Genomic DNA, 27,781 nt, shown 5'->3' with positions numbered 1-27,781 from the left:
AGAGGATGAGCGCTTTCTCCAGGCTGCCGTGAAACCTGTGGGGGGTAGGGTGGGGGAGAGGTTGAGGTTCACTTAGTGGGACAGGAGCACACGGGAATATTGGGTAAGTCGGTTTTGTTGTATATTTACCTCGCGTTCTTCTGATGTTACTGCTATCACAGTATTGTGGGTCAGCACGTGGCTGTCTGTTCAATCACACTAGCGATTAGCTAGCTAGCTACTTTTGATAATAGTGCTAATCAGCCAACTTGGAGTCCTTTAGCCAGCTAGCTTGCCTAGCTAATAATAACCAGCTGATATTTGTTAGCTAGGTTAGCTCGCTAAATGGGGTTGTTGGCTAATTATCAGTTGCAAACAGCATCTTTGACCGTGACAATTAGAAACGTGTGACGAATTCGCAGTGGTGCGAGTTTCATCTAGTAATTTAGGTTGCAGTACTTCAAAATAACTTTTTTTTTTTTTTACACTCCCTTTTAGAGCTGTAACCTAAAGCTAACTGGCTAGCTAGCTCAGGCGTGCGGTTCACGGTTCCATAGCTTTCATTTGCTAAACACGCTAACGCTAGCAAAGTTGAATGGGAAACGAAATATGGCGCACGTGTGTACCCGTGTTTTAACGTTAGAAAACTCCCGCGAGCCTCTGTCATTTAATCACCGTCTTGTGGTGTTAACATCCAGGATCTTAAATATATTCCAGAAATTAGGTAATGTAATTAGGGGACTAGTTTATATATGGATATAACTAGCTAGCTAGCGTTCTACAGGTTGTCGACTTGATGGTTAAACTCGTTAGCGCTAAACTAGCTAATTAGCGTTAGTTAACTTGACGCGCCAAGGGTTCATGTTTAGTAGTGGCCTGACCTATATCTCAAAACACCAAACATAAAATATGGTGCCTAGTTAGTCGACTTAGTCATTATTTGTGTCAACACTTAGGCGTAGTGTAGATTAGGTTAGCTGTCCTATTTAGCTCGTTGCCTCTCCCCAATCTTATGAGTTTGGGCTTGCACACCGCGCCCCCTCTCGCCGTGCGTAGATCAGTTGTCTTACCCCATTTCCTCGGTCCCAGTTTGTGCGAGTTTTGTTACCTCAATTTCTGTTAAGGTCTTGTTCATTAACTCTCTAATTTAGATAAGCGGCACGCAACTTTTCTGTAGGTGAAGGTGGGTAAAAGTAATGGCGTATCAGCTGATTTCAGTGTGACGGCTGAGCCGCAGCTATCTTTGCTAACCAGAGAAGCGTGAAGTTTCATGCCCCTGATGGTGCGTTCGTATCGAGTCCGCTCTCCATTGATCATAAATCACGCTGCTTTTCGTTGATATGTGAGATAATCCAGTGAATTAAGTGCCGGATAGAAGCAATTTCGACTTCACTTAAGTGCCAAGTGGTCGATTTATGAAGGCTATATGAGACCTATTTACAGATTGCTGGTGTTTTGCAATCTGTATATCTGTAGTCTGTACACTTTTTTATAAAACGTTTTTCTCCTTTGGTATTTGATATGATTAGTAGGTGGTGTATAATATGACAAAACATAGAGGAAATGCACGTTTGACTGACAAAGGACAGAACCTTGACTATAAGGTCATCCTGCGCATTCTCTCTGCGCATATTAACCTGCTCTGCCAGATTTTGCTACTCACAGTTTCTACTGCAGCTAGGTTAATGAAATTAATAGAGAATAAGGCATCATAAATCAGACCTTCTCATTAATCAATTGTTCTTAATGCACCATTGGCTAAACCGTCTATTTTTCCTGTTTAGAACAGTACTACACAATAGTACTGGAAGCAGAATAGTAGTGTAATTCTACTAGAATAACAACAGTACTGCACAGTAAAGATTGGCAGTATATTAAGATTATTTATATTGTTTAGATGTTGTTGTAATGCAGGTATTTATCACAATAACATATCAATGAATATTGGCAGTACCTCTGAAACGTTGTCCAGCTGAATGTTTTGTACAAAATTAATTGAATTTAGACTAATTACCCTTTGCTTACATTAATTTAACATAAAAATAGGTGAGCTGAGTTTTCCAAAGCTTTGCTTAAAAAATTGAACTACAGATTGCCTGGTGCAACGTGAGGGAAACCCTAGAAAAAATAAAATCATGACATTGTGTGCTGTGAAAATGTCTCTGATTATTGTGATGTTACATTTTACGTAAAACCTTCCCCTACAAAATAAATATAGCAAGGTTATGAGTTAAATTTTGTAATTGTGTTCATGTATTGGTTTTGCTTGCTTTAGTATTTTGTACCACTGTCCTCCATGTTTCAGGTTCAGCTGAGACCAAGGACTCTGGATGTGGATAATATAACAAGGCCTTGCGACTTGAATTGGAGTAATTGTATAGGTGAGTTAGACCCGTTATATTCTGAGGATTGTTATTTCCCGGGAAATATTCTGTTCCAAAAAATGGAGCGGAGAGTAAAATTGGCAGTTTTTCATTCGAGATTGAACTATATTTTGTACATTACATTTTCCAAGTTCCAAGTACTGTAGTCATGCTCAATTTTTATGATTTACATTTCTGTAAAGTATTCTGTAACAAATCATTGGAATTGTGAATGAACAAGGAATAATATTTCTCAGTAAAAACATATTAATAGTGAGTGACTATTCTCCCAGTACCTTTTACTACAAAACTTGTTCAGTCATCCAAAATAAATTTTCTTCCAGTTTTTCATGACACTTGTATAGCAGATTGTATGTTGTGATTCCACAGGCTTAATGTGCAGTTGTATTTCCTTTCCATCAAGCCCCATTACTAACTGATATGTTCACATAATCAAAAGGGTGCAGAGAGGGCTCTAGATATGGTTCTTAATTGCATCAGCTAAAGCTCTGATTTGTTTGCTAAAACAAATGCAGTATTCTAAACAGTAGACATAGGCAGTTGAGTTATCAGTTCAGAATTGTGGGAAAGATGAGATGTGATGGCTTAAATTTAAAAAATAAATAAATAAAATTAACCACTTCATCTTTGTTGTGCTAACATCATCAGTGAGCCCCCACACGATGAAGCTTACTGCTGTCTAGGCATGCTATACTAGTGAGACTGTTTATTTCTTAAAGGTCTCTTGAATATCCTTTGATTGTGGGGAGTGTACGTAAACATAGAGGACGTAACAAAATTAGTAGGTGGTGAGAAGGGGTTTCAGGTATTTAATGTAAGGGTTTGTGTGTCTAGTGGACTAAAGTATAGTTTTAAGGGTAGTTTTGTGGGCTGGAAAGATGTACACAATCTATCATTTAGGCATGCATGCACATATGGAAAGGAATTCTAAGCACATTGTGTATAAGCTGTATGTCCTGTAATGAGAAAATGAGCCTTTTTCTTCATCCTTCTTTTCCCTCATAATAATGGCATTTTAGCCTCCAAATTGCATTTATGCATCAGCCTAACTTTTTTTCTCTCCTTAATCCAAGCTAAGGTCTTTAATGTAGTTCAGTGTTCTTTGCTCAGTTGGTCCACCCCATTCCATGATGATGAAATCCACATTGTTGAACTTCTGATACACTTTGTGACATAGAAGTTTTGTGTGTCTCCAGTCCTCTAGGTACACAGGTCTCACTCTGATTGACGACTCGCACAAGTTTTATGTAGGCTGTGAGCTTGACCTGTGTTATAGGAATAATGACTGTTGCCAATGCCAAGTCTGGTGCAGGTAAGACCCTAAAGAAGAGAGTCCTTTAGTGCGTGTGTATGTGTGTGTGTGTGTGTGTTTCAGAACGGAGGGCATGTTGGCTAATGCTTTTGTGTTTTTGCATGCAGTTAATGAGCCTCTGAGTAGATGTTCTCAGTGTAACTTTTTGTATAGTCTGAGCTTGGAAGACTTTGAATCAGCCAAAATGTACAACATATATAAACAACCGAGAGGGAGTGAACAGAAGATTGCTCTCATTTGAGACATTTTGCTGAATATCTAGTATAATGACGGTTGATTTGAAGCATAATTTTGCTTCCAAACATAAGTGATTTGGAATGCATGTGCTACTAACGGGGAATGATTGTGGCTTAGCAGCAAATGCCTCGTCTTTCACGTTTCTAACATGCATCCATTAAGGCAGGCCTCAGGTTTATTAGACTTTCTAAACTATTTGATCTTTGTGACAATTAGTTGAAAAAATAACTTCTGAAATGCATCAACACTGACTAGAGCAGTTAATTTTTTTTTGATGATTCTTATTGCCCTGATGGGTATAAAAGTAGCAGAATTAAGGTAATTGGCACATTCAGGACCAATGTGTGCTAAATGTATGTGTGGGGGGGGGGAACAAAATGCATTTTAATTTAGTTTAATTCAGTCTTTTCCTATGATCACTCCCCACAGCCCTATACCGTTCCTATGAAAAGCAAGTCCTTGCATGAATCCTCTCATTTATTGCATGGCCCATTGGCAAATTGTATATAGCAATGATCATTCTTATAAGAAGGTTGTATAATTAGGCTGGCAGCTGAGTTTGATTCTCAATGAAGCCACATCAGTCCACGGCATAGAGCCCACAATAGAGCAGCTGGCTGTGATCTCACTGACCTTCTGGAGAAAGAGGGATAAAGCTGTCTGACCAACCCCTTGCAATGATGGACAGTCATGGGTATCAGCTAACTACTGAATACATACAGAACTGCTTAGCTTGTGCTGTCCTTGAGCACATTCAGCCTTACTGAGATGTTGCGAAAGTGGCAGCTCGGCAGAGGTGTGACTGGCTGCGTGTGTCATGCAGGAAGCACATGTTTGTCTTTACCCTCACAGGCTGGTACCAGTTGTGTGCTAGTGGACATGCAGATAACAGGTGGGAACTGGTCACGACTAACACTGGAAAGAAAATTGTGGGGGGGGGGGACTTGTGATTACTGACCATTTAATGGATTCAACTCTTACTTCAAACTGCTGATGAAAAGGAATAGTCATTCCACCGACATGCTGTTTTCAGGACTGGAATAGCATTTTGTTACTGTAAGGTTTGACATCATGATGCGTATGAAGTCTCTGTGTAGGTGTACTCACCATGGAAATGATTACTATTGGCAGCAAGGTAATAAAGTCAAATCGTGATGAAGCAGCCAATTTAAATCCACTCGAGTTGTTTAGCATGGCGTATGTGCTTTTGACTGCATTGGAGTTTATTCATCGTTTTGCCTTTCTGTTGCCAGGCCTGGCTTTCTTTCCAGTTCATCGCAAAGGTGTTCAGTGGGGTTGTGCTCAGGGTTCTGTCATCAAACCATGTCTTTATGGACCTCACTTTGTGCATGACTGCTCAGTCATGCTGGAACAGGAATGCGTGTTCCCCAAACTATTGTCGCTAAGTTAGGATTATATAATTTTCTGAAATGTCTCCAATGCTGTAGCGTTAACATTACCCTTCACTGAAACTAAGTGGCCCAGCCCAAACCCTGAAAAACGGCCCCAGACCACTGTACTGCAAATTCTAGTAAGTAGTGTTCCCATGACAGCTGCCAAACCCAGACTACCAAATCGTGACGCGTGATCACTCCACAGAACACGTTTCCACTCCCCCAGAGGCCAGTGGTGGCATGCTGTTTTAACGTCACTGTTTGTTTATGGAGATAACATGGCAAAAGATGTTGCTAAACACTTGAATTCAAATAGTTAGGAGGAGTGTCCACATAATTTTGGATATATTGTGTATCTCTTGCTGTATCTAAATAATTTGGCTGCTGCAAATGTGCTAGGGTAGGTTGTTCTTTACTAAAAGATCAGCTGTAGTCATATACCCACACACATTGCTATCTATTAAGAAGCAAAACACTTAATTCTCTTTTTTTCCCATCTGACTTTATATAAATTTTTATTATTATTATTATTTACACAGCAATGCTACAAGTAATTGTGGATAAATGTCTTGTAAATTTGCTCTGTAATAGGAGCTGAATGGATATTGGTGTGCGTTAGGTTATCTCTAGGTTTTACTGCATGGAACGTCTGAACACATTTGCTTAGATGGCTAAAACAGCAGCCTTAGCTTGTCTAAGCAAGTTTTAAAAAGGAATTTTGGTGTTCCTAATTACGTTACTTCAACCAAGTTAATTTGCCTGAATTGGTGGCAAAGGTCTACTAGTAAACAGCAAAAATTTGATGCTGAGTCCTAATTCCCTGCTTAATTCACTTGTCTTAATGTATCATAAGAATGTTTTATATAGATACAAAGCATTATTGTAAGTCTCATTATTGCATTAATGTAAGATCATCCACCGAGTGCTGTTCCCCTTTGGTTGCAGCACAGTTGCTCTCTGCTGTCACGCAGACTCGCTGCAACTAATGGGGATCCTAATGTATCAGGATTAGGACTGACTATTTTAAAGGTGTGATTTTATCTTTTGAGTGGACCCCGGGAGAAAATCAGTTTAAGCAGATTAAATATAAACTGTGTATGTGATGCACAAAGGATTGCTTATTGTCATATTTGATCCAACAGCTGAGTGTTTGGCATAGGGAACATTTTTACTCTTGTTAAAAACTAGTGGTTTCTTTCTTGCAGCTATGCAGCAAGTGTTGGATAACCTCAAGGAGCTGCCCCCCTCCACCGGAGCCAAAGACATTGACCTCATCTTCCTTCGTGGCATTATGGAGAGTCCCATTGTCCGTTCACTTGCTAAGGTGCCGAAATCGCTGTCTGTTTATCTGCTATCCAAGTAGTAACTGTGCGTGTCATTTAATATTTTAAAAAAATCCTATGCAGTAAATACAGGGAGGTGATCTTGACTTTGGCACTGTTGTCTTAGCAGGCAAAGATGGTTCATGTTGAAGAGTTGATGCAGCAGTGATATATCAAAAGTGTCTTTTATGAATTACTTAATTTGTGCAAGTTAAGAATACATGTGAGTGTATGTTCTTTAAGGCAGTACACTCCAGAATGATCCAATTATTCAGCTTTAATATTAATCAGATTCGTGTGTTCTGTTCTAAAAGCCTGTATGTCATTAATAAGATTGGACTTTAATAATGCCTTTTTAATAGCCTTAACTATAGCTGTCAAATTGCTTGTTGATCAAGGTACCTCTTCAGCTCACTAGAGTTTGTATGTGTTTAACACACACACACGCACAGAGAACTTTTCAGACAGAGGTCGTTCATCAGCTGATGAAGGACCTCTGTCCGAAATGTTCTGTTTCTCTGTGTACTCTGTGTACTTTACTACAATTCTGAATATCTCTACATCTCTTTATATAGTGCACTGCAGTTACTGCAGAATCTTCTTCAGATTCACTGTCTGTCTGTCTGTCTGTCTATCCAAGTTAAGAATGTAAGTTAATAGGACTTAAATTAGAAATTGGATGGGTTTTATAGAGAATTTCTCACAAATGTTGTAACTCATCACTCTTCACGTCTCATTTGAGCCCTTTGTATGGCCGTAACACCATGTATTGTTATTGATTAAGAAGCCGTGAGACCTAGCCGCTGGCTCCACTGAATCGGTTCCCATCTCCCCCCTCCTGCAGGCTCACGAGCGACTAGAGGATGTGAAACTGGAGGCAGTGCGAGACAAAAACGTGGAGCTGGTGAGCGAGATCCTGTCGGATATCAGCGGGCTGGTCGACTGCGATGATGGCGCCGCAGAACTCTCCCACATCCTAAAGGAGCCCCACTTCCAGGTATAGCAGCGTCTGCTGCAGCTCCTCGGCCTGGTGGTGTCCCCAGGTTTCACTCGTTCGTTCTTCAACATTTTCAGAAATAAGAAATCTTTAAACTTTGTGTGTGTTGGTTAGAGTGTCACAAAAGTAAAAAAAATAATTAAAAAGTAGTGTGTGGATAGGCTTCTGGACTAGAATTGGCCTTTCTCAATTGGCCTTTCCTTAATTTAATCGCATTTGTGCATAAAAAGGTCATTACGTTTGTATCTGTTTATTCAAGTAAGAGCACCTGTGGTTTGCTGCAATGGTGTGCACTGGCAGCAATTGCTCCGTCTGACTGTGTCAGATTATTATGATTTTATATATATATAATTTTGTGTGATGTGAATTTGTTGTTGGTTGATCGAATTCTTCTTGCTACCTTCAGTCGTTAATAGAGGCTCATGATAAGGTGGCAGCTAAATCTTACGAAACCCCTCCAACGGCAGCAAACACCACTTCCCCTAGCAGCGCTTCCCTCATGCCGGCCGACACTGTGCGCATGGTCAGCATCCAGAAGAAGGCTGGTGAGCCCCTGGTGAGCATGCTCATGTCCTCCTCACAGCCCCTACCCACCTTGGTCCCATGCTGGTTTTTCCCTGATCAAACGATAACAATTGGCAGAACCTTTTACTGGGATGCGGTGCCGATTCCAGACTGATTTAAACGCATTTGTACCTTTTTATTAAATGAGCATTTAAAACTTATGAAGCATATCTGTAGAATTACTCCATTTTAGGGCATCGAAAGAGTCTTGACATATGTTCAAGGTTATTATGTTGTTAATACTTGCGTGTCCTTGGCATGTTTTGAGCGTCCTGAAGTCTGTGAGCCACAGACTCTGACAGATGCTGCGCGCCTTCCTGGTGATGAGCTGCTGGGTGTGTACTGTAGCCATCTCCTGCTTGTTTGGGAGGCTGTTGCTCTCTGAGACTTGTGGTTTGCATCTAATGATGTACCCACTGAGATTTTGCAACATTTTTAGTTTTGTTTTTGCATGTCTGGCTTTGCAACAACTGTACCTGCACTCTGGAGAGGGTTCAGCATTAGACTGACCAGTGATTTTTATTTTTATTTTTTTCTTTTCAAAATGAAAATGAATTTTTTGTAGTACTCTGTTCCTAATTAGTCTGTTAGATTGTTTACTGTTGCTTACGTTGCTACGGAAGGCGTACTGGACAGTTGATTTTGGCACGGCTTTTATTTTGGTTATTTGCTTGATTGTTCTTTTGCATGATGTCTGCTTTTGCTTTTATCAATTCTTCTGTGTTGCTCTTGTTAAGAGCGACTCAAAGCCCTCCTTCCTCATAAGAAACCGCCTGAAAGCCAACTGTCCAAGTACCTTAAAATACATCCCACAAGCGATGTTGGTTGATCTTTTAATATAGGTGTAGACCAGAGAGATTCTGTAGAAAACGTTGGATTTATGAGGTGTGGACATGGAGGGCTGTCAGGACAGAATGACTAACGGACATGTGCACGCCTCCATGCATGTTTCCGTGTATCTAAGATGCAAACTGTGCGGGCTGTCGTTAGGGTGTGACATTCCGGGTGGAGAACGGTGACCTGGTCATTGCCCGCATTCTCCATGGCAGCATGATAGACAGGCAGGGTATGCTGCATGCGGGCGACATCATCCGGGAGATGAATGGACTTGAGGTGGGCAGTGACCCCACAGCCCTGCAGCAGATGCTGAAAGACACCAGCGGCAGCATCACCCTCCGAATTCTGCCCGGTTACAGAGACACGCCGGCACCTGCGCAGGTGGGTGGAGGAGCCGCACCGGCGTCCAGTTACGCCACACTCTCTTACTTGACCTACTGCCAAGTTTCATCTGCACACAGGCAGGTGCAGAGGGAACTGGAACTCGGGTTAGCACTGAAATTGGAGAAGAAGGGAGAGAAGCAAACAAAAAAATCGGTTCTGGAGTAACTGAGTTATGTTCAGATTACAAGGTTCAAAGGCATCACAATAGGGGAACACTGACAGATTACCAGTATTGGAGTAGTTCTCCTTTTTGGCAGTAGGGAGGAAGATGTCCTGAGGATGTAAAGCTTTATCTTGACCATTGTTCATTGCTACACATCCAGATTGTTAACTTCAGTCCAGATGTTCGCCATGTTCTCCTTACTTGGCTGTAAAGTAAATGGAGTAAAGGATCAGTGGGTTGGTCCTACCTGACACTTCAGAGGAAGAGACCTGCCCTCAGGGTGACTCAGAATTCCACCAGGCTGAAACCGAGCCTGCCTGCTCCTATTAATAAACACGCACCGCTCTATCTAGGGCAGGTGGGAGGAGAGAGCTGTAGAGAGGAACACAACTAGCCGCTCACGCACACAATCTCACTTACACATACATGCATCTACACACTGTCTCTAAGGAGGCCTGGGGCTTGATGGAAATAGCTTAACAGTGTCCTGTCATTTCCTTGCTGAAAGATGTGCTTTGGATGTATTTAGTCTAATACATAAATTGTAGCACAACCATTAGTTATCAGTGATAAATCTATGGCAGGGTCCTCTAAGAATGACTGACAAGTAATCCGTGTGATCTGTCATCTAGGAACAGAATAATGATGAATGCATGATACATACATGATACTAAGGGGACTGTAATCCAGCTTTGCACTCTGCACTATTTCAATAGTTCAAAGGACAGGCAATGTGTTGATGGTACACAGCACATCAGGGACTGCGATTAACTGCTTTGTAACTATTTCTTGTGAAAACATTCTATGCATTTAGTGTTTGCGTAACCTCTTTGCACTTCAGTATAGGGCTCCTTGATACAGAAAATACTGTAACGAAGCTGGATATTGCAATGGAGAGCAATACCTGCCAAATTGAAATCTCAAAGAAAAAAAAAAAACTTCAATTGCAACATCACACACGCACGACTGTTCAATAGCAACAAGTGGAGTATTTGCCTGATCAAAACCTCTTATGTTTTCAGATAGTTTGACCTCTTTACTGAGAAATAATACAATACTGAATTTGTCAGAACTTGTTTATTTTCTCAGGGTCATGCACAAAATAAATTGCTCTCAAAAGAGAAGAGATGCCTTATACCAGAGTTGGTTAGTAAACTAATTCCCATCTGCTGTCCCTAGGCAAGTAAACGTATGACTAATACTACAAACACAATAAATTCAATACAGAAATTCCAAAAACAAAATATAATTATTACAATCCAACCTTGAACTGTAAGACACAAATACATTGCTTTCTACTTCAAACATGTATTCTTTATTGAAGCACACTCATTACAGTGAACGCAATGAAATGCATTGCACCAGACTGCATTTAAACAGTCTTGTATGCAGAAAACATGCCAAAATGAAAAGTAAAAGATCCAGTGCATTGGTTTAGCATAGAAATTGGGGTGTGCTCTGAGTTTGTTTGTTCGTTCAGCTATTTTGCAAGACAAAAATGTTAGAAAAGGGTCACATCATTGCATCTAAACACTGAATATACCAACAGATAAGGTTCATTACATGAAAACAATATAATGGAGGTTATGCTTTTTGTTCTGACACATGATGCTTCATATAGCTAATAAAAAGTAATGTTGTGCATTGCACTTCAATTTCCCTTATTTTTTATACAAATTATTTTATAGGAACGATGTAACTTATAACTCATTAAATACTAAGGCGTTATTTTTTACATCCTGATAAAGTATTCATTTGGTGTGGTGTTTGTTTGTTTTTTTTTTTGTTTTTTTTTTCCCCCCCCTCATCTAATTTCATTAAAATGCTTAAACAACTCGTTTGAAAAATGTTGAACTGATTTTAAAAAAACAACAACAAACTTTTAACAGCAAATGATTTTGCATGTCTAGTGCTTGGATTTCCCTTAAGAAATCTTTCAGTTGGAATTTGTTTAGCCTGCTGTTTACAAAAGATTGTAAATTTAAGCTCTGAAGGTCAGTTACCCGCACCCCCAGCCCCCTGCCCTGCAAACACACGCACACGCCCCATCTGCTCCATAAACAAAGACAGCATGTTCAGATGTTGCCCAACAGTGTGTGCAGTCTGAGGAATAGAGACCCCGTCATCCTTCAGGCCCCTCTGTGATCATGCCGTTTAGCTGCTTCATGTTGTGCTACTCTTAAGATGTACATTTTATCTGCTTCATGTGCTTGTAAAATGTTGTGTTGTAGGGGAGGCTTTTTAAAGTTCTTTCTTTTCAGGTGTTTTTGAGACCTCATTTTAACTACAACCCTGATACAGACAGTCTAATCCCCTGCAAAGAGGCAGGACTGCCCTTCTCAAAAGGAGAAATCCTGCACATTGTGAACAGGGAGGACCCCAACTGGTGGCAGGTGTGTAAAACACTCAAGTTCCAAAAGCTTTTGTTGTAATTCTTTTTTTAATTTATTTATATATATATATATATATACACACACACACACACACACACACACACACACACACACGGATTTGTGGTGCTGGTGGTTGATTCTGTGGTGTTTGTCCCTAAGGCTTGTAGTGTGGTTGGAGGCAACACTGGCCTTATTCCAAGTCAGTATTTGGAGGAGAAGAGGAAAGCATTTGTACGGAGAGACTGGGATGGGTCAGGTACAGTGTGAACACCTGCTCCTCATAAACTAAAATTTAGTTTAGTTTGTTCTTTGTTCTCTGTGATGAAATGCTAAGAGACAAATTTGAATCTTGAGTGAAGGATCGTCTGTTTAAATTGCACTGCTGGGCTGTGACTATGTAGAGCTCACTGCCTAATGCAGGCAGCACTAGAGCTGTTTCTTTTTAATTCCAGGAATTCTCTGTGGCTCAATAACTGGAAAAAAGAAGAAAAAGAAAATGATGTACCTGACCGCAAAGAATGCAGGTTGGCGCAACCGGAGGATTCCCCCGCCCCCCCTCTAATATTTTCTTTCTTCATTCCTCTTAGTGCCCCTGTTTCCTCTCTCTCCTGCTGTCAGAATTTGACCGCCACGAGCTGCAGATCTACGAGGAAGTGACTCGGATGCCTCCGTTCCAGAGGAAGACGCTCGTCCTGATAGGCGCTCAGGGCGTGGGCCGCAGGAGCCTGAAGAACAGGCTCATGGTGCTAAACCCTCTGCGCTTTGGCACAACTGTGCCCTGTGAGTCCACAAGCTTCGCCTAAACCTCATCGCCACACACATCTGAGAATTTGCGCATAAGCTCCGCCCACTCCTCAGCACACATCTGAACAGTCGTGCATAGGCTCCGCCCACTCATCACACATCTGCGCATTCGCGCATAAGCTCTGCCCGTGTCTCATCGCCATCCCACACACATCTGCGAACTCGCGCGTAAAAAAGCTCCTTTGCTTTCTTTGCGCTTTTTTTTTTTTTTTTTCCCCCTCACTGGTCACATTTGCGCTCGCTAGGCAGCACCTCACTATAGTACTGTTCGCAGAGCTGCTGGTACGAGTAGAGTGCTTGGGCCCCTGACGCTACCCCTTCCCTCCCCGCCTCTCTAAGTCACGTCGCGGCGGCCCCGTGAAGAGGAGAAGGACGGCCAGTCGTACGGCTTCGTCTCCAGAGGCGAGATGGAGACGGATATCAAGGCTGGCCGCTACCTCGAGCACGGCGAATACGACGGCAACCTGTATGGCACAAAAATCGACTCCATCCACGAGGTCGTACGCATGGGCCGCACATGCATACTAGACGTGAACCCGCAGGTGAGTCCGTGGGCAGCTGTGTCGCTACACTGCTTTCCCTGCGTTTCAAATAGCAGTAACAAATGACTGTTACACGCCCACTGTCAGACTGAGGAGGTTTGGGACATTTTAACTGTACTGGCTCTGGTGTAACCATGGGGCGGAAAATGCTGAATTTTATCTTTGCATGGACAAAATGGTACAGTGTTATTTGTTAACTGCTCTGTAGAAGCATTTCTTCACATTTCCATTTTGGATGATGGATTTATTTAATTTATTAATTTGCTGTATTACCTAGTTATGCACTGTGCTATGCTGACTGGCGCTCTACTGGTGTAGATGTTTTGATGTTTTTAAGATGTTCCAGTACAAAGATGCACAGCTTCGGCAGATATCATTTTGTAAGTAAAACAACTGAGTAATCGTTCTCTAATGAATATGGGCTTGTCAGGCACTGAAGGTGCTGAGAACAGCGGAGTTCATGCCATTCGTGGTGTTCATTGCTGCTCCAGAGCTAGACACACTAAGGGCCATGCACAAAGCGGTAGTGGATGCAGGAATCACCACCAAGCTGCTCACGGTGAGCCTCCATCTCCCAGCTCCACACATCCTCCTACTAGCCTGCTGAGACACCAGAGAACGGGGTTGTTTGGGGAATGGCTATCTGTCCTAGAAAACTATATTATATTATTTAACACACACACACACACACACAAAGAGAGAGTTATTACTTTTGGTTTTTGTTTTTCCCCTCACAGACAATAAACATTTCCACTGGCATTTACGTCCCCCTCTTTCTCACTCAGGAAACGGACTTGAAGAAAACGGTGGACGAAAGTGCCCGAATCAAACGGGCGTACAGCCATTACTTTGACTTCACAATAGTGAATGATAATCTGGATAAGGCTTTTGAGAAACTGCAGGTGGCTGTGGACCAGCTGTGCTCGGAGCCTCAATGGGTACCAGTTAACTGGGTTTACTAAATGGTACAGTGGACCACGGACTTCTTCGTCGTCATCGTCTTCATCACCATAATCGCTGGTGTCATGGACCACGGCAGGACTGACTGTGGCCAGGGGGATCTGACCCTGGTGCTGAGGTCCCACACTGCTATGCAAAGCTACACCCATGAGAAACTGAAGGGAAGTGTACTTATTTATTGACCTAGTTTTGTTTGTTTTTTCTCTCTCTCTTCTTCCTACCAGCACAGTACATTTTAAGGCGCAACATGTCCTTATATACAATGTATTTCCAGGTTGCTTTAAATAGTTTTGAGTGTAAAATGAGAACTTGAAACGGAATTTATTTCTGATTGTTGTGATTCTAGAGAGATCCAGTATGGATTGCTTCACTGCTGGTCTCATCTGACTCACCTCTGTAATGCCATGTTCTTGCAAATGTCGGCTTTGGTGTTCATGGTGAAGACCCATTCTAGCTTAAGCACAAAAATGTAATGGGTTGCCCTTTGGGGGGGCGGGGGGTTGGTTGTCGTGATATTTTATACATTGAGGTTTTGTTGCAAGACGCACCACATTATTATTTTCCCGTTATGCATCAGTACTGGTAGATTTCCAACTCTGATCTATGAGTTTAGGACAGGTGTCAGAATAGCCCCATTAATTAAGCAGCAGCACATTATTCATCTCGATGCCCTCGGAAAGGCATACAATATTAAGTCGTTGGAATGGAGCTTTGTGTAACGTCACTTTGTTCATCCTTACTAGACTTTAAGACCAGGTTTATCAGTACTAAAGTTAGTAGGCTGTATATTATCCTTTTAACTTCTTTGTCTTTGCTATATTTGGATGTCTACATGTGATGTAGTGTCACCACCCCACCCTAGATCTGCCAGCCTAGCAGATGTGCTTGTACCAGTCTGGCAGTCCACATTTAATCTATACATGAACAGGCCTTTTCAGGCTTCCGATTGAAGCACACACTGAAGTCTGTGTGTCTCAGTCTCAGTATTTTTATGAGTGCTTTTATTGCACTGATGCGTAACAAATGAGGTGCTTCTGTTTTGTGAAATAATGGTGGAACAACTTGATGCCAGTTATGATCATGGGAAAATGTAACCTCAGCTACCAGGCAATCTGAGGAAGAACCCGATGATAGAAATGAAAGTGTGCACCACTGTTTCAGCAGGAGCCAAAGCAGTGGCGTAGTGGGTGAGTTATCCGTCATACATATTGGTGTCTGTCACTGTCAGACTTGCACATCCGAGACCAGAGTTGCCAGACTCAAATGCTGAACAGCCAAAACACTGCAGAGACGAGTGCGTTCCCTGCTCTGGTGCAGCTTGTTAAACTCATGGCATCAGATCAGTTGGAGAGAAGAGTGTTGGAGCAAACACTACACTGTGCAGTGGTGCAGTCCTTCAGGAAGTAGAGAATTCACCATAAGTCTTTGTGGTGTTTTTATCTCTGTTGTATACAGCTACATATATATTTTACAATAATGAAACCTGTATTTTTGACATTTAAACAATTGACCATTAAATTAAACTGACTTTTACTACCACTTCATTTAAGCTTTTTTTTTTTTTTTTTAAACTGATTTGCAACTGTGTATATTATTAATGCCTGTGGAATAGCTATTAATAATAAATAGCTATATTTTAAGATATAGCCACTTTGGATAACTTGGGGAAGCGGGGGGACTGTCTGCTCCCTGAAATCATCTTTATGAAATTTGATATTCTTACAGTGCCCCTAAGACATTAATTTTCTTAATGACTTATATAGGTCAGTCATTAAGAAGAACTAAAAATAATTATAAGGATATGATGATTAGGATTTGACTGACTCCAGATGGGTATTATTAGGCTATAATCATTAGGGTCTGTTCAGTATTTTTAGCTCTCTTAGACATGCAGCCATACAATCACTCAACTAATGTATAATAAAGAACTATTCTTTACTCAAGAGATTCTATAGACTCTGTAGATTAATGATGAATTCTAATATAACAATTAGGGTATGGCTGACCCCAGATCATTATTTTTACAGTTCTGCTCCGCTATATAACTCTTAAGACTGACCACTGTTCAGTATCTGTATTCCCCCAGTCATACAGTCTCTGATACTTCACAAGAGCAGTGTTGGTATATGTCTAACCCAGAACAGTATTCATATAGAACCCTTAAGCCATATAAATACTCATTACACAATCAGTAATCCTGGAGCAACCTCAAGTTAGAAGACGAGTGATCCAGTTCAGCACTCTTAATTATGTAACCTTTCTATGAATGACCCTAGATCATTCTTACAGCATCTTACAAAATCATAATCATTAAGGTACGATTGACTCATTCAGCCATACAATCGCTCATTTTGACTCGCCCACTCTCCTTTCGATTCTTTTATTGGTTCAAAGTGATCTATAAGGAGGAGGACATGGACATGTTTCGGCTCTTTTCACTTTTGTGAGGTCCACTGGTTCAACAGCGTGGAAGCTTTTGAACATCCAGATATCAGATGGGGGTGAAAGTGGCATCATCTGATTGATTATCTTGCAGTCTATAAGAGGGTGTAGACTCCCCAGTCATCCTTTTTAATGGAAAACTGAAAATATGGAAAATTAATGGATGATGTGTCAACACCTCGTCCAGATGTCTCCCAATGCAATTTTTAGTTATACTGCATTGTCGCATTGTCACAAGGAAACACTTGTTTAAATGCAACTTGGGGAATGTGTAGTTGATTGGTGTAATGTTGCATTATAATCGGTGTTGCCCTTTTGTGGGGCACGCTTCACTGTTCAGTTCTCTGGCTTTGTGTTCTTTGTATTTATTCGTTTTGATCATTTATTCTTTCCTAAGTTTGTCTTGATGGTTTAGCATTGCTGCTGTTTGACTGCCACAGCAGATCACAGTGAAGGGGAAACAGTTGTGGACAGTTCTGTGCACCATTTTAATGGCTATACATCACTGGTTATCCTTTTTTTGTACGAATATGGAATCAGTGGAAAGGAATGTTCTGTTCTTTGCAGTTTTGAGCTTATGATTGCTATAATTTCTGCAGACCAACAGCTGCCACTGTCCTGCCGTCAGCTCCAGTGCTTTGAATCTTTTGCCTTCTCATTCAGGAAGCAGCAAAAAGCTTCGTGATTCTTTTTTTCCATCACTAGGAATACGGATCTATTCAGAGGTTACTACTCAACAGTGTACAATTTAGGCTTTTATTTTTAAAAAATGTTTTAATAATTTAAATAACTTTAAAATTCATAACGGTAGTAGAAAAGTCACTATATAAAATTAACATTAGAGAGAACTTTTTAACTTCAAATGATCCAGATTTCAGTCAAAAAAGTAGGAGTGGTTACAATTCAGGTGTTAGCAATTTTCTTTTGCACTTGGGCCATGCTTGTAAAGAGATTAGTTTAGCTTAATATTTTTTGGAAAAATAAAGCTTGTCGTTCCATTAAACAAGTTCAAACTTATGATAATCGTCTTTGTCCTAAACGACAAATGTATGTACGTTTTCCAATGTTGGCGTGTCCTGACCAGAAATGCGGTCAGACAAGGGGTGCTAAAGACGCAAGAGCACAGATGGCAATGCACAAGACGTGTGGCATGTGTCCCTGCTGGCTGCCGAGCTGGGCGCTGACTGAATCCTCCTCTTTGCTGAGCACCACGTCGGAGGAGCCAAAGAGCTTTACAACTTGGCTGTACCTGTTCTCGTCCCCCAGAATCGCCAGTGTGCTGTCTTTCAGAGAACACTTCTTGTTTTCTACCACATGCTGCACCTGCCAGGCAATATGCAGAACAGACCACTGAGTCCACAGTACAGATACACTGTTGAATAAGTGGTTTTGCTGCTTTTGTGGGACATACTCATTCACAGTGATTCTACAGGTGAGACATTACTCACTAGAAGTTGCAGTGCCTGTATGGTGCGGGGACAACAGCAGGATTCGAGCACAGACAAGACGGAGTCATTCATCTCTGCATTTCGGAGACGAGAGAAGCGGGTATTTTTACAGTGACAGTGCAACTTGGAAATGAGATGCTTCTCGAGGTCATGGAATAATATCAGTATCGTCTATATTTTCAGACATATTTGTCAGAATAAGACAACAACTGATGTGCTGATAAAATCAAGCATTTTTAATTGGTTCCTAGCTCACCCTCTAAGGCACTGCTGAGGAGGTGGGTGGCACTCATGGCAGAATGACTAAGCTGTTTCCCAGAGCTTGTGCTGTCCGCCTGGGCGTCACCTGTACCGTCGTCCCCCTGGAACAACTCCAGTATGGTCTGCACTGCAGATCTCAGAGAGGGGACTTTGTCAAGGCTGCTGAGATCAGGCTTCTTGCCACAAGAGACATCCTCCAGCTGAAAGAATCGGAGAAAAATGGATCAGTCCGTTAATAGCAACGGTTGTCGGTGCTAAGCTATTAAGAGCTTTCAATGTGAAAAGCAGTACTTTATGGTCCATACAGATAAACATCATGCCTCTTTGCTGTTGTATCACCTTTTTTACTGGTCTTCCTGCTTGACTACATGAAATTTATTTTAAATAAACAAACTCCACCTGTTGTCCCTTTCCCCTACATTTGTTCACCTTAGTAAACATATTGCGCCATTTAGCCATGTATTTTAATTTTTCAGTGCTATGAATAGGCCCTGCTCCGACTTACGGCGAGGTCCAGTACACTGATGGCGGTCCTGTCCTTCAGGAGGATGGAGAATTGCTGGAAGAGACAGTGGCGGGTGTTGGAAGGCAGATCAGACAGCACCTTAAACTGGGGCTGCAGCTTCTCTAACTCTGAGCGAGAGAGAGACACACACACAGGCTTGGATGCTACAAAACCTGTTTAGATTTATTCACTTATTTTTAATTTTATGTTTCTTAACTTAAGTGAAATGAATTACTATATGCTGCTTGATGGCATTATTGTTACATTTATATAGTGCCTTTCTCAGCCTCAAGGATGCTTTATCAGCTTTTACACTCACACCGATGAAAACAAATTAGAAAGCGAGCCAGAACCAAAGCCTGAGGCTGTTTTTTTTTTCAGGTATAAACAATAATTGCAATTATGGCTGCTACTGTAATTGTAGTGATCAGTGCAGCCTGACCGACAGCTCTCATGCTCTGTGATGTGACTGCAACAGCTGGAGATATGTATGAGATGAGATGTGTTTAATTATTGTGACTGCAATATAACTGCTCCATTCCTTCATGAAATACCTTAATCGCAGAGGCCAACAATTATGATTCCAATATCTGCTTTAGTAGGCAACATGGCATTACTTTCACTGGCATAACACGGGCCACAACAGACTTTTGTAGCCCAGCTGTTACCTTCCTGTAGCGGCTGCCTGTTTGGTGCTTCGGGTGGAGTGCTGCAGAGAACAGTCACGCCCTTCTCCATCCCATCTGTCTCAAAACCTCCAAGGTTGTGTGGCATCAGACACAGGTCTGGTGATACAAGGCTGCAGTGGTCAGACCAAAGCTGGTCACACAACCAGTTAAAAAGGATGTGAACACTGCATGTACTGGCAGCTAGCTTCAAATTCTGAGCGAAACAACATAGTGCGGTTAAAAGCTGTGCTGATTAGTGGCTGAGGATGGTGAAAGTATATGGGGTAGTGGTAGCTCGGTGGTAAAGGTACTCGACTATTAATCATAAGGTGGCCAGTTCAAGCCCCACTGCCACCAAGTTGCCACTGGTGGGCCCCTGAACAAGACCCTTAACCCTTAATTGCTCAAATTGTACTCAGGTAAAATTGTAAACTCCTTTGGATAAGAGCATCAGCTAAATGCTATAAATGTAAATAGCTGAACAGTATCATATGGCATACAATGATCTCTCAGTCATAGGACTGCAGTTATTCTATCTAATTCCACTCAAGTTGATTCCATACTTTAACAGTATCACACTGCTTTATAGAACCAGTGATCAAAAGCATCATAAAACACTGTATAATAGCATGTTTTCAAACACTCTATTCATTAGTTCACAGTAATTAAAGCTACCTTAAGCTGAATCACACTTTTAAATCTACCACAAACATTTCACCTGACTCAGAATGTGATGGGGAAATCACAATTACCGAAACGACCTGTGCTTTTCACTCTGAGCTCAATGATGCTGTAAGCAAGAGCTGTGTTGGCAGGGATTTCTACAGAAACGCTACTGTTAGACTGATGGCCGCCATTCTTCACAGACACCTATAAAGAAGAGTGAAGAAGCACTGTGAGAGAGACAATCCTGTTAGTGTTGTGCTGTAATGACATGCCTAGTATCACTGGCAGATGTAACAGACGAGCAAAACACAAAAACATTTCCTCGAAGTAATATTTTGGGGCCAACTCCCCTCACAGGGATAACGACACTAACCCTATCCTTAGAAGTCTAATAAGAATGGAGGGAATTTGAAAAATTCCTCCAGTTCATGCGTCAACTCTTGGTTCTCCAGCTGTAAAACACCTTGTTACGTTTTGGGTCACTCTCCATGTTCTTTGCTTCCTGTGGCTGCAAAATACATTTTCATTTTTTTTCCATAGAAATAGCACTCAAATTTGGATTTAAGTTGTGTCTTTATTGCTCTACTTGTATTTGCCTGTCTGGGTCTTTGCTGTGGTAATCGGTGAGAAGTTGTGCCTTTTGTTAGTGAAACAGGAACTCAGTGCAGGGCACGGTTCCCTAAAATATAAATAAAACTTTGGCTTTGTTTGTAGGTCTAAAGGGGCTCCAGTAATTTTGCAGATTGCACTATTACTCTCATGATGCACTGCAAGAACACTTATTCCATTATAAAACAAGAATTGCAACCCCCTTTTGATGTATGCATATTGTGAAGCAAGGGTGACGTCAAACTGGCCCGTGCTCAGCTCGCGCTGCAGCCAAGAGGCGTGACACCTTGGATCCCAGAATATCTTACTTGAATCTTCCTGGGGACGGTGAAGCCCAGAAAGGCGCCGCACGAGCCCACCTTGTGCACCACCTCGCTGATGGTGCACGGCTGTGTGGTGGTGATGCACTCCTTCACCACCCCCAGCACCTCCCGCCGATTCTCCCGCGTCTGCTGAACCAGAGAGTGCTGCAGGTCCAGAACCCTGCACAGGAGAGGACGTGCGATGAAATCAGCAGCATTCTGTTGGAAGGTTTCTGTTTCTTTCATTTTTTACATTTTTGTGCATTCTTACTACAAGGATTATATTCCGCTGCATGTTCTTATTTTAGTCCTGTCCTGCTCCGTTTTGGTAGCATGCAAAAGAAGTGTGCAGCTTTAGTCTTCATTTTCATTATTCCTTAGTGAATAAGTCTCAACTACACTGACCCACAGCATTCAAAATACAAAAGACAGTTCGAATACAGGCTAAACAATGCATGAATACATATGAATATGCATATTGAATAAATGTGTCCGTAATGCACATTTTATTAGAGTTGTAATAGAACGTTACATCCAGAAAGATTCCTACTGTACATTTACATTTAATCAAGATCAATTTTTTCACCACAACATTGGCGGCCAAAGTACCTTACTTAAAATTGGCCTTCACAGTAAACACACAAACCGTGATTTGGTGGGGGCAGCACAAGTAAAAGCCAATCAGTACACAGACTAGCTGTAGACTTACTAGCAGGTGCAACTTGCAATTCAGTTCGTAACACATTCACACAGTTGGACAGACTAGTTCCAAACGTGCATTACTGTAGCTGCCGTTTGCCAGCCAACAAGTTATCTTGATACATATCAACACTGAGTTTGTTTCTTAACTACTACCCCATAATGTAGCTGTTTCGGAATTAAATCTAATATACGTTCATTGCTCTTTTCTGTGTTGAACTTTAGTGTATATTGATAAGGATAATAATAAACAATTAGTGTTCATCTGCCACACTGGGCTGACAGCAGTTCACTTTTCTTGTTGCCCAGATGGGCTGACAGCAGTTCACTTTTCTTGTTGCCCAGATGAGCTGAGAGAACGTTTTATATGATGCTTGGAAGAAGCATTTCAGCAAGCTTAGGTTACTATATGCCAAAGAATAATTCCTATAACTCTGTTGCAAGAGCTGGTAAATGGTCTTAAGTAATACCGCATACAGCCCCCATGAAACAAGAAAAGGGAAACAGGGAGGAGAGAGAGTGTCAAGTCAGAAGATGGGAAGTTTGCTTTCTCAATGTTCTGAACACACACAACTGCACTGACGTTTTGCCGCAGATAAATGCAATCTCATTTCCACTTCTACATAGCAGTGCTCACCATGGATCCTCCCTGTGTCACTGATGGGATGAGTTTATGGATGTGCCAAGATCGCGGTGTTTATGTGCTCATAGCCTTTTCCACACCTCGTCCACTTACCTATCTTTAGAGTCATCTAGAAGTCTTTTAAGATCAATTTCCTGTTTCGTGAGGTTTCCAAACGAGGACGCTAGTTTGGATGAACCTTCCCCGCCAACATTTACGCGTCCCGGGCCAAAGTCTGCATCTGCGCCTCCACTGGTGTTGCTTTGTAACGTGCTGTTGTACTTCAGAAAATCTGTCTCGATTACAGCTGTTCATAGAAGTAACAGTTTATCTTTAATGACAGGGTATTTTAAAAGACATCTAGGTCAATTACTGATTATTGTTGGGTGTTTAAGGTACCAGAAGGTTCCTCTGAAATCTGTTTTGTACCTGTGTCTATGTCCTTATCCCCAACCAGTACATCATTCAGGCTGAAATCTGTTGTTAGGTACTTCGGCTGCTGCCAAAACCAGAAGCGCTTGCGCTTGATGACCAGGGACAGGAGCGCCAGGTTGTCCGACTCATTCAGGCGGAAGACAGGTACAAGACACCCGTCAGGGTCGATCTCAGTCACGAAATTAGTGGTTGCTTTGGCAAACATCTTTTTGTGTAACCCTGATCCTGAGAAACTACAAAATAGGACAAGGACGTTATTACATTACTGATAAAACGTGCTTACACAGAAAGCTAACAAACTAGCTAAAACGGATAACTTTGCTGTTGACAGTATCTACTAACAAACAACCGCGGTCAAGCTATCCGCACTTTAACTGTTCACGGTTGTCATCCGCGCTTTAAATCCGAATGCGGCTATAAGCGCGATATTACGGTATTCCTGGACCTCCAGCTAGCGCTGAAACGGAGAGAAACAGACTAGTATTTTTTGAAAGCGCTTTGTTGTGAACACGCACTTTACTAAATGTATAGTAGAAAAGTACAAAATGGTTTACTTGGTCAAAATGAGCAAATAATGCAATAAAACCAACATAAATCTTACAGCACTAAAACTTAGAAATGTGGTAAATGTGGTTAGGCTACTTAGAAACGATGTGTATTGTATACGTAATGATACGTAAAGTACAAGTTGCTGGCATGTATACTTTGAATGAATATTGTATCATTACATTAAAACACAATTGGTACGCTATTTAAATAGCTTAATAAGCACTGTGCAAAAAGGTTTTCCCATATAATGTATGTGAGAAGTTTATACAGGCCTTGTATGCCAGCAAAAACAGGGCCATCACTAGTACAATGCTACAAATCTGCAGAGGTGTGGGTATTCCAGAGCTAAAAAAAATTCCATTGCCAGCAGGGTGATGGGCCATGGCTAACGCCAGCTCAAGTCTCAAAAAATCTACTGTACCATGTTTTTATTTTTTAAAATAAATCCAATAGTGAAATCTTTAAATGCCCATTTCATATAGTGATAGTATGGTTACCCATTTCTCTTAATTTTCCCGTAATGCCAAAACGGTTCCCCTACGACCCAAGACTGGTAGCCCTAGGCCATCACCGGTGCAAGTTTGGGCATGTTCTACAGTACCTTTTTTTCAAAAATCCATATTAATGTCCTAGTATCATTAATGGGACTTAGAGACAAGTATGGTTAGCTATTTTTGAGAAGTTTCCCATAATGCCAAAACAATTACACTAGAACCCAAGAGGTTAGGCCCTTCATGTCCCCAGTGCAAGTTGAGCCAATTCTGCAGTATCATGTGTTCATAAAACCAAACTGATGCCATACTACCTTAAGGCAAATTAATATACTCATTTCATATATGGTGATTCTGGTTGGCTATTTCTCAAAAGGAATGTGAGATTGGAAACACCCATGTGTCACCTATTTGAGGAATTTAATCATTACTTCTCATTAATTAGACTTTACATACATATATACTCATTCATCAAATGTTATCATGCATCTCTCCTGCATTCTGCCCACATTCAGTATGAACTTGCTACATGTTAATGTCAGTGAGGTATATAGTGCTTCTGCACTTCCACTACAAGGAAACACAGACCATAACTTGGTAACTCTGAGCTCCCTGTACAAACCTCAGTCAGGAAGTGGTCTGCCATGGCTATGGATGTCCTGAAAGTCTGTTTAAAACAAAAAACTGGGGCACACTCTGTGAACCCCATGGTGATGTCATCAATACTCTGACAGACCGTATAACAGACTACAGAAACTTCTGTGTGGTTAATGCAGTGGCGCACAGTGGCTAGCTGTTGTGCTTATAACAAACACTGGATCACTGGGGACCCGAAGGCCCTGCTGAAGAAAAAGAAGAGGGTGAGAATTACAGAGATTAAGGCAGACTACAGGAAAATGGAGGAATGAAAGTGTGAAGCTGTCCTGCCATCCGCAGGCTTAGGACAGCTGGATGAGGACAAATCAGATGAACAGTGTCTTCTATAGCTATGATAATGGATCATTCACAACCCCTCAAACAATGATCCCACCCTGCTGTTTTATTCCTTACACATCCCTTCTATATCACAGCCAACCAGGTAAAAGGACACAACAGAAGGCAGAAAAGGCAGTGGGACCTTATTGACAGTGTTAAAAGTTCTGAAGACAAGCGCAGACCAGTTGTGTGGAGTCCTGTGGCACATGTATAAGTAGCTGGATGTCCATCTATATAACAAATTGGGATGGAAATGGACCAAGGACAAGCTTTCCAAAAGGGCCAGAGCCAGCTATACTTCCAGAGGAGGCTGAGTTTCTGTGGTGTGAGATCCTAGCTGCTGAGATCTTTCTATGAGTGTGGTGTCAAGTAGCATTAAAAGACACAGTGACACCCCATTAAAAGACACAAGGTCTTCCAATATGCACTTATAAAAAGCTGGTACGGGAGAATCTTTTGATTGCCAAGAGCCACCCCTGAGTTGGCAGTGGACCTTTCGGCCCTAGAGTATCTACCGCCTATCTATTGCGGTATTGATAACCCTTTATCTGGCAGTCAAGCCCTATGATGTTTATCATATAGGAAAAACATTTTTGCACAGTGCTTATAAACCCATTTAAATATATTACTAATTGTATTTAATGTAATGAAGCAAGTAAACTAGTTAAATCAAGTAAACTACTTATAAATGTAGTAAAAGTGCGTGTATACACCAAAGTTCTTAAAAATATGAAAGTCTATTTCGCTTTGCTTAGGGGGCGTTAGTTTGCGATTAGCAGCGAAATACCGTAACATCCCACATACAGGCGTAGATTCAATGCGCGGTTGACCGTGAATCGTTAAATTGCAGATAGGTTGACCGTAACAAATATGGCAAACACCGTCACACGACAGATAGATAGTTAGTTAGATATATAGAACTTTGGAATTCTTTTTGTGTATAATTGTACATTCACCAAATAAAAGGGTTTTCGCTTTTCAGCCAGCTTAATCCCTGCTAACGTTAGCTAAATTACACAAAACAACATGTGAAGCTACTTTTTGGCTGGTCTCCAGTTTACAATATTTATCCTACAAAACACCAGAAATCTCACTACGTTTCTTACCGTTTTTTCTTAGTTGCAGACCAAATTAATACGTAAAATTGATACAGCTCTGCAACTATAGCCTGTTCTTTTCCCGGCGAATGCCCTTCAGCTATCTTACTAGTTAGGTGTCTGTCTGTTTTACTCTACTCGCCCTCCGGGGGAAACCCAAGACCACACCTCCTCTGCTGAGCAGAATAAACCTGTATGACCTTAGCGGCGTTAGGGAAGATGTAGGGGGCCTGCTTGCGTTTTCAGTATGTGGGTGCAAGACACTTGCATAAAGCCTAATATTTAAAATTATCGCTTTAAAATTAATAAAAATATAAACGTTTATTGTTCAACCAAAATACGTCAAAAAGTAGTTTTTTTAACGTCAAAATTGTATCAGTGTCCTTATGGTCGCACGTTCCGGACTTTTTTCAAATTCAAATGAAAATTTGATAATACTAATTAAATGATGTCTTTACAAATGTATTACCGATATGAGTGAGAACTATTTAAGATCAGTGCTTGAGGGAAAAGGTGCCGGTAGTCCCCTGCCGGTATCACCACCCCAACCACCCAAATTGCCCTACAGCCCCTCAACAACCACCCCATCAGTGAAATTGCCCTTAGCAACTACCCCCCCCCCCCAGCTAAAAAATCCTTCAACTACAAAGACCTAACAGCTAAATAACCCCTCAACTACAAATACACCACAGTAAATTACATTTCATTTTATGTTTAAACATTTAACACAATTTAACAGTATTTCAGGATTTCATTTTATGTTTAAACAGTATTTAAGATGTATTCCTGGACTCTACGTGTTGGCTGACTGGCCCTGGACTGTTCTAACGACTCTGATTATGGATTTGCCCTTAATAAATCTCGCTCTTCTCCGCACATGTGTCCGTTTCTTAACTGTTCCATGTTACAGCTTCAGTTTTTTCAGAATATGTCAGGAGGTTGTCAGACCATGCAATGAAATCCCTCCCTCTCAACCAATAACTGAATTTGTCATATATGGCCAACTTTAGAGCTGAGAATTCAAGTCTGTGAGCAGGATGATTGAATTGTGTTTGGGACAGTCTTTGGCAAAAGCCAACTGGTGTTGCAACTTTTTCACCAGGTGGCACCTGAGAATGAACCACTCCATCGCATCGAATGATGTAGCAATAGCCAGAATAAAAGGCTTGGTGACAACAGGACCATTATACTTTTTGTGTTCATTGATTGAGAGCTGTTGAGAAATGATGATTGACAGTGTTCATCAATAATGGGAACAGGTAAAGTTTTGGACCATGTGTCCTTGTGGAGTAATAAACTGTCCTTACAGATAAGGGAATGCAGTTCCCCTTTTAGTGGAGCCAAAAGAGTTCTGGTGTTTGTAAAAGAAGCCTCTCAGAGTGGGTGTAATGAGTTGCCCCAGGGGTGAAGGTCTGGCCAGGCAGTAGGGCAAAGACTTGTATTCCAAAGCATCTTGACAAGGAGACCTTCTGCGAGGGGTGTTGGGGTTACCTTATGGTTACTGCAGAAACAGGGGCTGCAGCTTCCACTACACCACCATTTCCCTGCACTAGCCACTGGCGTAATGTGGTAAGTTCTCCCACAATGGGGTTGGTTTCTAAATCATTTGTTTTACCTGTCACCATTGACTCTCAGTCTGACTCTGGAGCAGAGGGGAATTTTATGCATGCATGCCTGGTTGATGAGTTGAAGATTCAAGTGGAGCCACTTTCCTGTGCTCTATGTCTAGGTGCACTTGAT

General features: G+C 41.5%; 2 protein-coding genes across 4 annotated transcripts; one reads left to right on the top strand and one right to left on the bottom strand.

The window, feature by feature from the left end:
- Positions 1-6: 6 nt before the first annotated feature.
- Positions 7-15,808, top strand: mpp6a (membrane protein, palmitoylated 6a (MAGUK p55 subfamily member 6)). Of its 3 annotated transcripts, none has more exons than XM_027000031.2 (14): positions 7-103; positions 2,285-2,360; positions 3,560-3,675; positions 6,512-6,630; positions 7,473-7,625; positions 8,032-8,148; positions 9,180-9,407; positions 11,835-11,966; positions 12,126-12,222; positions 12,419-12,490; positions 12,585-12,746; positions 13,110-13,312; positions 13,743-13,871; positions 14,050-15,808. In XM_027000031.2, the coding sequence occupies exons 3-14, from the start codon at positions 3,645-3,647 to the stop codon at positions 14,272-14,274; spliced, it is 1,668 nt and encodes a 555-aa protein (XP_026855832.2). In that variant the 5' UTR covers positions 7-103; positions 2,285-2,360; positions 3,560-3,644; the 3' UTR covers positions 14,275-15,808. The 3 variants fall into 3 exon arrangements, with proteins under 3 accessions (XP_026855832.2, XP_026855834.2, XP_026855831.2); XM_027000033.2 differs by having other exon boundaries at positions 8,032-8,181; positions 14,098-15,808; XM_027000030.2 differs by having other exon boundaries at positions 8,032-8,181.
- gsdmeb (gasdermin Eb) lies at positions 15,259-26,166 on the bottom strand. Its single transcript, XM_027000070.2, has 10 exons — positions 26,051-26,166; positions 22,924-23,162; positions 22,609-22,801; positions 21,180-21,354; positions 20,349-20,466; positions 19,597-19,713; positions 18,929-19,056; positions 18,419-18,623; positions 18,163-18,236; positions 15,259-18,037 (listed from the first exon to the last, which is right to left on the bottom strand). Exons 2-10 carry the CDS (start codon positions 23,132-23,134, stop codon positions 17,807-17,809), a joined length of 1,452 nt encoding a protein of 483 aa, XP_026855871.2. The 5' UTR covers positions 23,135-23,162; positions 26,051-26,166; the 3' UTR covers positions 15,259-17,806.
- Positions 26,167-27,781: the final 1,615 nt, after the last annotated feature.

This window comes from Electrophorus electricus, chromosome 10, assembly GCF_013358815.1.
Source record: "Electrophorus electricus isolate fEleEle1 chromosome 10, fEleEle1.pri, whole genome shotgun sequence".
NCBI lineage: Eukaryota > Metazoa > Chordata > Actinopteri > Gymnotiformes > Gymnotidae > Electrophorus > Electrophorus electricus.
This window is presented reverse-complemented; position numbering and strand designations above follow the sequence as displayed.

Bases quoted from the DNA above. Each gene is read 5' to 3' on its own strand.
- mpp6a (XM_027000030.2), top strand. From the start codon at position 3,645: ATGACTGTTGCCAATGCCAAGTCTGGTGCAG. The intron at 3,676-6,511 runs GTAAGACCCTAA...TCTTTCTTGCAG, and splicing joins CAATGCCAAGTCTGGTGCAG to CTATGCAGCAAGTGTTGGAT. The intron at 11,967-12,125 runs GTGTGTAAAACA...TTTGTCCCTAAG, and splicing joins AGGACCCCAACTGGTGGCAG to GCTTGTAGTGTGGTTGGAGG.
- gsdmeb (XM_027000070.2), bottom strand. From the start codon at position 23,134: ATGTTTGCCAAAGCAACCACTAATTTCGTGACTGAGATCGACCCTGAC. The intron at 21,355-22,608 runs GTAAGTGGACGA...TCTCCTGTGCAG, and splicing joins CTAGATGACTCTAAAGATAG to GGTTCTGGACCTGCAGCACT. The intron at 19,714-20,348 runs GTAATTGTGATT...TTGTATCACCAG, and splicing joins GAAAAGCACAGGTCGTTTCG to ACCTGTGTCTGATGCCACAC.